General features: G+C 39.0%; 1 protein-coding gene across 1 annotated transcript in view; it reads right to left on the bottom strand.

Annotated features, from left to right (window-relative positions):
- Positions 1–9,679, bottom strand: part of sorcs2 (sortilin-related VPS10 domain containing receptor 2) — a 49,190-nt gene extending 39,511 nt beyond the window's left edge. The window contains exons 1-4 of the mRNA XM_015050449.1: positions 9,674–9,679; positions 9,073–9,285; positions 6,413–6,486; positions 4,616–4,680 (exon numbers count right to left, since the gene is read on the bottom strand). Of these exons, the coding sequence (XP_014905935.1) occupies positions 4,616–4,680; positions 6,413–6,486; positions 9,073–9,285; positions 9,674–9,679 (358 nt within the window). The remainder of the gene's footprint in view (positions 1–4,615; positions 4,681–6,412; positions 6,487–9,072; positions 9,286–9,673) is intronic.
- Between the last annotated feature and the right edge of the window lie 3,681 nt (positions 9,680–13,360).

The raw sequence follows: 13,360 nt of genomic DNA, 5'->3' as shown, positions 1-13,360 counted from the left end.
AAACTTCCATGAAAACTTCCATGAAAATAACACGCTATTGGCTGGCATTTTCAGCGCAGCCAATTGAAAAGCGCCACTCGTTTTTCTTACAGTTGATTGACTGTACTCCTAAGGAAGACAGGAAATGTTAGCTTATGTGCCAAGTCAGTTTCCACTGAGCGCATTAATCCATATTAAGGTGTGTTTGGTGTTTTAACTATTAAAATAGGCAGTTATAAGAATTTTAAAGGGGATATTTGCAGATTTTTGCTATTTAAAACCTATAAGAAACTCTAGTTGTCCCACAAGTAGACATTCAAGTGATATTAAATGAGCAAAACAAAGATGAAGGAATAGCAATAAGACTTCAGCTTTCACTGTAAACCTGCCACACAAAAAGCAGAGGAGGCTGCACACAGCGTGACACAAAAATGAAAGAGTGTTCGAGTTGGAAAATAAAATAAATTGAGACATCTTTTTTGTCCAAACACCATAAGATCTGACAGCTTCTCCATGGAAATCTGGCCGCTGCAGCGTCCAAATGGCCGGGGGCCTGGGGGAAGGAAGGGGGGGGAGCTAATCCTCACAGACAGACACAGCGAGGTTAGCACCTGTTGCAGAGCTCACCCACTGCTGAATTTCAATCCAGCAGCTGCATCAGCAATATCAACACATTATCCTACTCAGAGGCTGGGACAAGCTGGTAGCAGAGGAAAAAAAAAGATAACACACACACACACATAAAACAGCATACTATCCCATTCTAAGTCTTCATGCACCCACACAGGTGTGAGGTTTGGTACAACGTAACATTTCAATGGGATGGATGAGTCTGGACATCCGACCTCTGCAGTGGAAGGAAGCTTTTTACACACTCAGCCACTGATATGAGTCTTTTTTACATCAAAGTTACAAACATTCTTGCAACTTTATGCTGTCCGTTTTAAATTGTTGGTCTCACATTTAATTTCTGTACATGTGTAAGCCAAATAGTTGAATTTGCTTTGAGGTGATGAACTTTTCTTTGAACTGCCTCCAGGTGTTCATGAGTCATATGTGTGTTTTCATACATGACTCCGATATTGCAGAACCATAGATTTTGTGCCAAACAGACTTTGTGTAGCTCCCCCTGCTGCCCACATTGAAACATAACACTACAAAAGAAAAATAAGATGTTTAAAATGGTTTTCCAGAGTGGGTTTTTAAGAACAACCTTTCCTGGAGTAATTTTTGTAAACTTAATCTCGAGAGATTGTGAAAAAAAAAATATTACATAGAAGAAGAGGTTGTTTTATACTTGGGTAAATTTGAAAAAAAAAAAAACATCATACATTTACTTTTGAGTAATATTGCTATGAATTATCACATCTCTGACTTGAGAAAGTAAAAGTGAAACATATATTAACCAAAAATCCATTAGACACAAACAAATGTTATTTTCTATCTGCTGAGCCAGCAGCACGTACATTTGATAATAAATGAATATATGCAGGGGGGGACAAACAGTAGATTATAGATAAACTAGTTAGCTTGGTTTTACTCTATTTTGGAGATAATCTATCTCAAATGTCACATTATTTTTTACTAAAATTCTTTTTTTTTCTGTTACATTATTGTGCATAAAATATTATAAATTCATTGAAATGTGCTGAATGTTAATTATCAAATTCGTCTCAATCAGACTCGTATTGGTTTTCAAAGAAGATTTTTCCACTCAGAATATGGCTGATATCTCACTTGTACACATGAAAGCCAAGGTAGCGTCCACTCTTCTATGGTCTATGGTTACACTGCTACTTGACGTATAAGCTGAACAAGTAATAACACGCTAAACAGCGTCAAAGAAAACAAACTGCATTTATTTTTGGAAGAATTTTTAACTGCGAAATAGCTAGCTAGCCTACCACCAATATATCAATTCAGAATCTTGTGGATATTAGGTATTACAATGTCTTTCTTGTTGATACGGTTTCAAACGTAGCCTTTTTTCTGGAAGGTTCTCTTTGGTTCTCCGACCTCCTCCATTAAGGGAAAGTACTTTAATGGTGACATCATATATTGTGTGGCAGCATTGTTTCTCAGAGGAATAAAAGCAGAGGAAAGGACAATCAGAGTAATGACTTTAGCTCCAGGGTGAAAAAAAAAAGTCTACATTGCATCACCTAGTCAGCCCTCTTTATTGGCACTGTACCCTGCCCTCCCCCACCGGCGCCCCCCTGAGACACTGGAGAGGTGTCCGCTGTAACAAATGGAGTGGCTAATTTATTGAAAAGCCCAGACATTTAATCAAAGCAGCATATGGCGAGGAACTCATTAAAAAACTATTACGGCGGGCTAAGTGTTCAATTCCGGCTAGTGGCTCGTGCACTTCCTCATGCCTGTTTGCCGTCCTTTCACATCTGCAAGCGCGCTCATGTTCAGTAATGAGCGCGCATATTTGTTCTTCCCCAAAGCAACTGAGATATTATCCCAGGGAAAACTGTAAGAGGAAAAGTAAACAGGATTTTAGATGTTTTTTGTTTTTTTTTTGTCTAATAAACTGGTTGTTTGAATATCTAGACTTGAGGGAGATGTTTGTTTGTGTAGGTATCTCTATGTCGGTCGGTGTTTCTAGGCCTGTATGTATCTACACATGCTTCCCTATACATCAGTCTCCCTAATGACACACACACACACACACACACACACGGTTATTCTCCATGTAAGACCCTCTTGCACACATGGCTCATCCATCAATCGATCGGCGCCGATCTCTTCTGGAGTCCCGTACCCTCTCGCCGGCCGGAGGCCCAGAGAGACGAAAGGCCGCCGTTCCTCGTCTCGCAGAGATCCCCTCGACTCTGCGTCCTTCGCTGTCGCTCGGCGTTTAACCTTGGCGGCGCCGCATGTGACGAGAGGTGGACTGAACAGAATGGTTTTGCACGCCTGGTCGCCCCGGCCCCGCTTTAACTCGGCATCTATCTGGGCACCGAATGAAGGGGATCGAAAAAGAGAGAGGCAGGAGGAGCATGTGGCGCTGCCCGTAGTCCCAGGAAGCGCTCCCATGCCTGGGCACCCGGCCCGCACAGACGTCCCCTTCCTCTTCCTTCCTTGCTGAAGACAGGCGGTCCCTGTTCAGGCCGACAGATTTCACAGCACTCTCCTCAAGAGGTTCGGCTTTTGGGAGGTGTTTGTGTTTTGTTTTTTTTTCCCCTACAGGGCAGTTTAATGAAGAAACAGTAAATGGTATTCATTTAAAAACAGCTTTTTCATGCCCTTTGGCTGCCATTCACAATGAATCTGCCTGTTTCAGGTTCATTTATAGTTGGAGGGTTTTTTAAATAATGGATAAACACAAGTTTACATTTACAATCTCACATGCATGCTTCCATGTTTGCCCTCACAGAGGAGATCACAAACCCATCACTGAGCCAATGTGATTATCTGTTTGGTCATTTTATGCACGCAGAACAAAGAATTACAAAATCAAGCCCTTATTAGCCCCTCCCCCCCCGGAATCCATTTACATCAGTCCAACATTTATCATCACTTATCTTTTCTAGCAGCTGTACTGAACAGCTGACTTGGTGGTTGGAGCAGAGAATAACTCACCACACCACAGACTGAGAACATCCACAGGGAAAAATAAATAAGTAGACTAAGGTAGTTAATCCAAGGTAATTAGTAGTTGGTACTACTCAAATCGTACCAACTGTATGCTGGCGTGTCTGCTAACTTTATTTTTTGGGTCTAAGAATGAAGAAATTAAGCAAATACTTTTTTGTGTATATTTCACATGAATTATTTTTATTGTGTGCTTTTACATAAAACCTTCATTTTGAGGTGGAGTTGATCTCTGAGGCATCTTCGAGCCCCTTGTACTTTGCTGCATTTCTTTTGAGATGCTATTTTGTCTAAGAAAAAAATCTCCTCACCATACTGAGAATTTTCAAGTAAAAAAAAAAAAAAATTAGACACCATTGTCATCGTCATGGCTACGAGGCTTATACATACATTAAAAAAAATAAATAAATCACTGCAACTTATGTTTTTGGTGACAGGGTTACGTTGTTTCTTCTGGCACAGTAAGCAATGTTTGTGGAGATAATCTGTTGTGTTTAGTGCTTCTCAAAATTTGTCCTTGATTCGTATTCGTCGATATTTTTCCAGAAATGTTTTTAAAAATTCACACTTTCCATGCAAACTGGAGAATCTGGAAGAGTTTGTTTTCGTTGTGGCGTCGTAGACAGGACCTGGCTGTTTAGCCGTTGAAAGGAGGAGAGTGTTCCCACTGCCAGCTGGTCTTTCATTGGGCAGGAAGGGTTAAAGCCAAACGCCTGATCCATCAGCCATCATAAATGATCCAACATGTCTCACACTTGTCGCAAGCAGTGATGTTTTTCTGTCATCCAGTCAACGGACAGTGTTGTGTGTCACCAGAAGCTCCACTATAATCTTAGTATCCTAAACCATTTCCCAGTGAAGCTACAACTGAAGGATTTGTGAGGTATGGTTTGGTTGAATAACCCACTTTTACAATTAAACACAGAAAATGGCGTACTGGAACATATCGACCTGTGTTGTACCACTAAGTGAAAATAACACATTGGTCTCTTTGACGTTGACACACCAATAAATAAAAGAATCATCGCAGTACCTCCACTTGAATCTTGCATTTCCATGTGCACCAGATCAGGATCCAAATCCACACCAGATACGGACCTGAAAACACACAGAGGAATTCCATTATTATGAAATGTTTCTGATTGTTTGGTTTGATGTTAGTTCTTCATTCAAATACTGTATGTATGCACAGTAGTGCATCAGAGATTTATCAAAGTCAGATATTTTCCAGACTGGTGAATGGTGACGCAATACCAGGTCACATTAACTCCACTCTTTGGTGTGAAAGTTGTTATTGAAAGAAGCTAACAAAATGAATGATTTAGGTATAGCGATAACTGGCTTTTAGAAGTATAGCTATGCTTCCTACACATCAGTTGTTCATTTAGGATGCTACAACAAAGAACAAACTTTTGCTTATTAGTTTTATTTTGTTTTGTTTTATGTCTGATTGTTTCAGGTATAAAAAGGAGCCATCTGCTACAAAACATCAACTTGTTCTCACCTTGGGGACTTTTTGATGAACTGCTAAAGAAGCAAATCTTAGCTGATTCAGCTAACATTAGCTGAAGGGATAGCAGCAACGTAGCGCTGCTTTATGCCTTTAGGTTTTCAACATCTGTCTGTTTTGATAGATTTGGCAATGTTTTGGAAATCAGCGAGTTAAATACGTAGTGAAAACACACTGCTGTTTAGAGCTAGCAATGCTAACCACGCAAATAGCATCTATAACATAAGACACTAAAGACAGGTTTGTTTTTGTATTTGTCTTAAAATAGTTAAAACTCTGTAATAATGTCATCCCAGCAGAATATATGAGAAATAAATAAACTGAGTCATAAATGAGGACATCAAAGCATGCTGGTGAACTGCCTTCCATCCCCCAAGGTGCCCGAGTAAATAAATAAAGCTTTAGTTTAAGGGAAAGTAAAAAAAAAAGGAAGCTTCCATTTCATTCTGAAACACTCAGAGTTAAATACAGTTTCAGTCTCATTCTTTGAGCCCTTTGGTAATGTGTAAAATTTACAGCACGTTTGATTAGAACTCTGTAGTTTAATGGAGAGTTAAAATATCATTACTTTTCTTATATAGACAATTAAAGAGCAATTAGTGCCATATAAGGGTGTATGGAAGGAAGAAAAACATCAGACTGCTAAAAGGAGTTCCATTTCTTTTTATATAAATCAAATGGGTTTCATGATTAAAATGTATTTGATCTAATATGAATTTGTCTTAATCAGGGCTCATTTTAATGCTGTGAAATAACAAACATTAAATACAATCATTTTAATCAATACAGCTGATCTGGGAATTTTTCAGATCAGCTGTAACTAAACAGAACAATGCATCGGCTGACCAAAACACTCTCCAGTTTTCTGTCAATAATTTTTCTTTTTTTAAAGAGATTTTTCTTAAGTGGAAAATAAAACAGGCTTGTGTATTTTGTCAACATAATTTTCAGAAAGATTAAAAACCTTCTGGAACAGTTGACAATCTGAGACCTCATTTTCTGCTACTTTCTTGTCATTTTATCTTAAAAAGCAATGGCTAATTAATTAAAAGCTTCTGAAATGATTTTCTTTAAAGTATACATCTTTTAAAAGTGTTAACAGTCCATTAAAGTTCTTTTATTTTTAACTTTAGAACCAGACAAATTCTCAGTTAATGGTCAATAACTGTAACGCAAATAATCTACACCAGGGTTCCTCTGTTATTGTAAAATTACAAATCATTTATGTAACGGACTGATTCTTAGTCTTAAATTTATAAAAATGTATTTTTACTGTATAAATTTGTGCCTTTTTTATTAGGAGAATAAGGCATTACTGACCAGAAGATTCTGTCCTTGGTCACCCTCTCTTGAAGTAAAGTCCACTTGCGGCCCAGATCGGTTGAAGCGACGAGCTGGAGACGAGAAAACAGTGAGACAGAAAAACCCAACACTTAGTGCGTTTAGCTTTAATCATGGCCATAACCTGCAGCTTATTACCAGCTGGATCGCTCACAATGGAGGTTAAATTGATGGGATGGAATATGAAAAAAAAAAAAAAAAATCATCCAATCAAGCTACAGAATTTCATGGTTCACCAAGTCAAGATTGAGCTCAATTAATTATTAATCATAACAGGTGAGGACTGCAAAGTGCATGTGTGGTGGGCATGCGTGCGTGTGTGTGTGTGTGTGTGTGGGTGTGTGTGTGTGTGTGTGTGTGTGTGTGTTTGAAACTTCTTGAACTATACTCAGGACAGTGTGTTGGTAGTAATATGCAGGTTGGTTGAACCATTGATCGTGGTTATAATGAAATTCTATCGATTTTCATACTGTCCTCGATATCTAAAGAAATATAATTAAAGTCAGAAAAGAATTTGAGCGCAGAGCTCTCTCTATCGTGCGACTTTGACAAAGATTTACTACCATTTCATTAAACCTCACCTTTCTTCCTTACCCTCGTTTCTCATAATCACCTGAACATGTGATTTATCCTTTGTGAAATATGTCGTCACTAAAGGCCCTTCCTGTTAAATATTTAAAGCTCTGAGTATAAAGAAGCCTGGACCCTTTTTTGTGCCATTTATTTACCCATAAATGTAAAGAGGACTCAGTCTGAAAACATTGTGGAAACAAAGAAACGGGCTGCTTTCGATGGGGGAAAAGCTGCTTCACAGTCTAGGTCGCTGAATCTAGACCGAAGAGGTTGGTGTGAAGAACCTTGTTCAGGACGTTTCCAGATGTTTCTGAGGCGAAGTCAGAAATTTACCAAGTCTCAACTCCAGTAGGCAAGACTGAGTACACAAGAACTGAGCTCAATGAGTAAACTGCATATTTACGTGTTGTTTCGTGTCTCTGACTGCAGGTCAGGTGCTATGGGTAGTGACCAAAAGGACTAAATCCTTTCCTCTTAAGAGTTTAATCTTAACTCAAGAATCCATGTTAGAAAGTGTCAGAGTGAAATCTGGCTCTGCCAAATCAAGCCAGTAAACTCAAGCAGTTGAAGGAACTGGTAAAGATGTCTTTGATAACTCCGAAGAAAAGGTCGGAGTGTCTTGCTGGTGATTTGGAGGAATGGTGTTGTACGACGGGACTCAATTCTAGGAAGCAGAAAGAGCCTGAAAGAATTTTTTTTTTTGCACTGAGACATTTATTTAGCTGTGGCACTTGAGATTCCACTTGCACCACTTTTAAGTTGTGGCTTACAGTTTCTGTGGAGTGCAGCTTTTAACTACCAATAACAAACTTTGCTGGACGATAAATTCTCCCAAAAGTTACTGCAATAAACGATGTTATTGTGGTTTTGAGACCGTTTCCAAGTAACATATTGGTGATGGCGTCGTAACGCAAGTGGAACCTCTCAAAGATCCATTAACTTTATCTTCTAATGAACATTTCACATTGGAACTGGAAGACATTTTAAATACCCACAATAAATAAATAAAACAACAAATAAAATGGACACTCAAGTCTCTGTATACAGAACTGTCCTTCAAAATGAGGGCTAGTTGAGACCAATACACCAGACTGAAGACTTTGGTCATCCAGACTTAAGTACAAAGGCCTAAAATGATTGTAGCAAAAGATTATTTTTTTCTTTGCAAGTCAAATCTACATCTTATGAAAATTGTACTCACTATATGTATGATGATGATGATTGGCGATCTGAATCCGATTTATATGTCAAGTATTTATACGTCAAACAAGAATTTTAACTCTGGTTTCACATTATCGTCAATGAATGAAGACACGACAACGATAATTTATTCCTTATGAACTTAGAACAACTGAATATGATAAACTATAAATGTCAGCCTCTGATATCACAAGGCACAACCAGCATGACACAAGGTCTCAATTATAGATGAGCGCAGAGCCTTTCACACAGACGGGTCTCTACTTGTGCGGCGCGGTCGTTGAGCGACTGCAATGCCTCCTGGCTACAAAGAGTACGGAACTAAAACAGCATCTGAAGACGTTTTCAGAGCCATGAAGCCACATTATTATCTAGCTGTGGATGTGTGTGTGTGCATTCATTAGGCAGCACCTGAGGATCCCTCCCTGCCCTACATCTGTCACCGTTAAATAGCCGGTTTTAAGGCTTGCACTGTAACTGACAATTTCCCTCTAATGAGAACGCAACGCTTTGAAGTTGCATGAGAACACAACGTATTGTCTTGCATTCGGAGACGCCCTCTACGCCTGAGTTACTTCCACGATAATTGTCGACTCAATGTGTGCTGCTCACTTTCAGTTCGTCTCCCAAGGAAGCAGTTTATATAATCAGGCCAAATGTTAGAAAATTAACAGCACGCCAGTCTGTCCGCTGCTCATATTTTCTTGTTCTAGCAGCATTTCCCACCACGCTGTGAACAAGAACAGCCATGTCGCAAACGCTCAGCTGCCAAGTCCATGACAGAGATACCAATAAGACGGATTTTCGAATCAGGGACAGACTTGGTGTGCTTGAAACAGGAAGTCTCAGAGTCCCTCGTCCCTCACCCGTCCGTCCTTGCAGTACGCCAGCAGCTTGTCTTCCTCCTTTGGGTGGAAGATGACAGTGTCTGGTGTGAAGGCGACCGCCTGCCGTTGGAAGGAGGAGCCCTCGTCTGTGCTGATGAAGAGCATCTGGTCTCGTTCGTTGATGGACGAGCCCACCATGACCACCTGAAAGACCGAAGGCAAAGAGAGGTCAGAGGTCAAAAGGGTAATGTTCTACAGTGGTGTTGTTCAGAGTGGGGGCCGCCAGAGGGCGCTGTGGGGTGGTCTCAGAAAGTTGGGAAAAATTGCAAAAAAGAAACAAATCTTAGAATTTTTTTTTAACTTAATTTTTTTTTGCATAATTTATTTAGTTTTGTTGTTCAATCTTTGTGAAATAAAATGATTGATTGAAATGTTCTTTTGTTTCTCTTGCTAGACATAAACTAACAAATTGAAAGTGTGTTCAAAAAACAAACCAGCTGTCACCCACAGGCTTTCTCGGAAAAAAGTCAGTTTTGGGCATTAGAAAGCTGCGACAAGGACTGTAAAGAAAAACTGTATTATCTGTTAATAAATCCACAATATCTTATCTGATAATTAGATTTTCCACCAATGAACTCACGGCCATCAGTATGAGGCAGCATTTATGCTAAATGAATGTAGCAATTATTGAACAGTGACTATAAGACATTCTAAAAGTTGATATTCTGTAGAGTTGTGCATATTATCTCTCACACAAATGAATTTTGCGACTTCACGTTTACATTTATTCAGCCATTTTATAAACCTCAAAATCGTTCTTTTTTTTTTAAATCAGCTTCAGAGGCGGACGACCTTGCATTGATTATCTATTTAGAGTTTTATAGCTCACAAAGTGAAAGCACTAAACACGGGCCAGACCAGGACCTGCCAAACCACCAATCACAGTTATGAGCCATTTAAAGCTACCAATAGCAGAAATCAATAACAATTAATGAGCCAGGACCATTCATGCGCCGCATAAGAGAAGCGGGACGCTGACCAACGAGGATTTGTTGGTGTAAATTATGATCCAGACTTTCCATTCGCAACACCAGACTATATTTAAGTCAGTGTGTGTTTGCTGTTGGTGTCAGATGAAATAATGCAAAGCAGTAAAGTATGAAGAAGTATGTGAACATAAAACAATTCGAAAGGTTTTAATCAGTGAATATGATTGTTGTACGTGGATGGAACTCAATATGCCTTTACACTACAAATCTCATTAACCCAGCAGCACTCACATCCTGCACCAACAAGTAGATCAAAATGAACTATTGGTGTACAAAGATACTATCAACGTGCAAAAGGAGGCGTCCAATCGCAAGATTTCTAAACTCCGAACTGAACCACAGCTGCCTGACTGCAAATAAGTAAGAACTGTGGACAAATTTAAAGGGATAGGAACCTGGGAAGGGAATGGTTATTTCATCTGGTTGTTTTGTCACATTTTTGATTAAATATCTTTAAGGCTACAAGTGTGAAAATGTAACATCTATTACCAACGGCATGTACAGTTAAAACCGGAAGTTTATATTCACCAAACTAAAAAAGACACAAACCTTTTTATCTCACCGCCTGAAGTTGTATCAGACCACACTCAGAATTAGATAATCATGACTTTGGAAACTTCTGAGTTAGTTGGAGGCAGACTTATGGATGTATTTGAAGACCAAACCTGGAACACTCTGCTTTCTTGTTTGACCCAATGGGAAAGTCTGTAGAAATCAGCCAAAATATCAGAAAGAGAATTGTGCAGCTGCACAAGTCTGGATCACCATGACAACTAATCACTGACGCTTGACGGCATCACATTCTTTTCAAACAATTATACGCAAGTATAAATATGATGTGATGTCCAACCCTCATACCGCACAGGAAGGAGACAAGTTCTGCGTCTTAAATGTGCAGGTAGACACCAAGGTCTTTCACAAGCCAAAGACCTTGTGAAGACGCTGGTGAAACTGGTGAGACCGTATCATTATCCACAGAGAAACGCATTTTGTACCGACATGGGTTAAAAGGCCATTAGGCAAGGAACAAGTCTCTACCCCAAAAGAATGAACAAAACACCAAATTGCAGTTCCCAAACACAGACTCTTTTTTGAAATGAAATGAAATGAAATGAAATTTTATTCGAACATGATACAAATATAAAATAAAATAGTGCACAGTAACAAGAAGTGCATAAGAAAGAAGAGAAAATACAGATTTTTTTGTTTCAGTTAACATATCATGCTCAAAATGGGGTAGGAAGAAGTGAGAACTTATAAACTCCTACCCCTAAACTCTCATGCTCAGAGACATGTCCTGTGGTCTGATGAAACCAAAGTGACACTGTTTGGGCGTGATGATCATTGTTACATTTGGAGGAAAAACAGGGATGCTTGTAAGCCTAGGAAAACAATTCTAACAGTGACGTACGGAGGAGGCAGCGCCACGAGGAACTGGTCCACTACATAAAACAGTTGGCATCATGAGGAAATAACACTATGGAAAGGTTAAAGACATCAACCAGGAAGATGGCACTTGGGCACAGATTGGTGTTCCAAATGGACAATGACCCTTACTGTACATCCGAAGAGGTTACGAAGTGGTTTAAGGACAAGGTCAATGTGGCAAATCACAAAGTCCTGGTCTTAGTCCTAGAGACATCAGGGCAGCTCTGAAAAGGCATCTGGAAACAAGGCGGACTACAAACCTGACTTAGTTCTGTCAGCTCTGTAAGGAGGAATAGACCAGAACTTCAGCCAACTACTGTGAGAACAATGAGGAAGGAAACATAAAACATTTAATAAACAGTCAAAGACAATCCAACCAAATACTGAGGACATGTATGCAAACTTCTGATTTTGAAGATATTAAGTCAACTGCTACAGTTAATGGTCACCTATCAGTGAATTATTGCCTAAAGTTGATTGATTGAATTGGTGAAACTGTTGAAATCAATTATTAAGACGGTCTTTGGAATTGAAAACAAAGGCAACCTTTTTTTTTTTGTCTTGGAACTTTATCCCTCTGGCTTTTTGGGTTGAGAGACTCTATGAGATTTAATTATCAGTATGCTTTGTGATTTTTACCAAAAACTAAAACAAAAATCATTGCTAAAAATGGGAGCTTTGTTCGGAAAACAAGAGGAACTAAGATGGGTATCCAAGAATCCTTTAATGTTATTTTCTTTCTAACATTCATTTATAAGCAAAGTAAAGTAACTAAAGGCAGCCTTGTACTGCAATGTTTAAACATAAAAAAGCACTTTGCCAAATATGAATTCACAGTTTGCCCAGCATTTCCATCCCTTTTAATCATAAAGCAGGCAGATTCATCAAAACTAATGTTGTTTGTGTTTATTTAATTCTTTTAAAATGTTTTTCCCCCTTACTATTTTTCTTCTTTTCTGCTCTCCGTTAAGATAAAAGGTTCAACATCAAATAAGCTTCACACTTGCAATGCACTTAACTGTAAAGCTGCAGCCGCGTACTGGTTCTATATTATATTAGAGAAATTAAATAAATTTATATGCCTAGAGACGCACACGCAGCGACTAAGAGGGCGCAAATTCTTTTTGGTATTCTCATCATGACTGCAATTACGCAGCGTGTGAAGAACGCCTCACATCTTTCTGGCTGGAATGCTTAAGTGCTCTGTGTGGGTGCGTGTGGGTGTGTTTGTTTTTAATACCTTGTGGGGACCATTTTCCTGACACATACGACGTTGTGAGGACCCGCTGCTCCTTGTGGGGTCCAAAGCCTGGACCCCACAAAGGGAAACGCTGTTTTTGGGTCAGGGGTCAGGGGTATGAATTGCTCCATAATTACTTGCTTGACTGTTGGTAACTTTCAGCTGAATAAAATTCGACATCTGCGTTGAAGTTTTGGTTATTTACTCTTAAGAATTTTTCAAGTAATTAGATGTTCGTATTCATGCTCTTATTTTGAAGTGGGTGAAGACTGTTTACACTGAAGTTTTATTTCCTCTTCTCCTGTTCTCGCTCTTTCTTTCCCCAATAGCTTTATTTTAAACAACAGATATAGAACAACAAAGTACAACACAGACGGTAAAGATATAAACATAAATTATATACTTAAGGAAATTATAGAAGATGTAAATTAAGTTAAATTTAAACTGGTGCTTGAAGGTTGTAGTCTTTCAAGGGCAGATATAATTTGAATTGAGTTAGCGTTTTAGCGTTAACCACGGCTAATTATCGTGTCAGTGTAGCATATTAACCTTAGCAGAACGGGTTATGATTAGTGCTTCAGGGTCAGAATTTAGTTGTGTCGCTAAACTC

This window comes from Poecilia latipinna, unplaced genomic scaffold, assembly GCF_001443285.1.
Source record: "Poecilia latipinna isolate Pla-1442-1.1 unplaced genomic scaffold, P_latipinna-1.0 Scaffold991, whole genome shotgun sequence".
Lineage (NCBI taxonomy): Eukaryota > Metazoa > Chordata > Actinopteri > Cyprinodontiformes > Poeciliidae > Poecilia > Poecilia latipinna.
The sequence above is the reverse complement of the archived record's forward strand: the minus strand, read 5'-3'. Positions and strand labels throughout refer to the sequence as shown.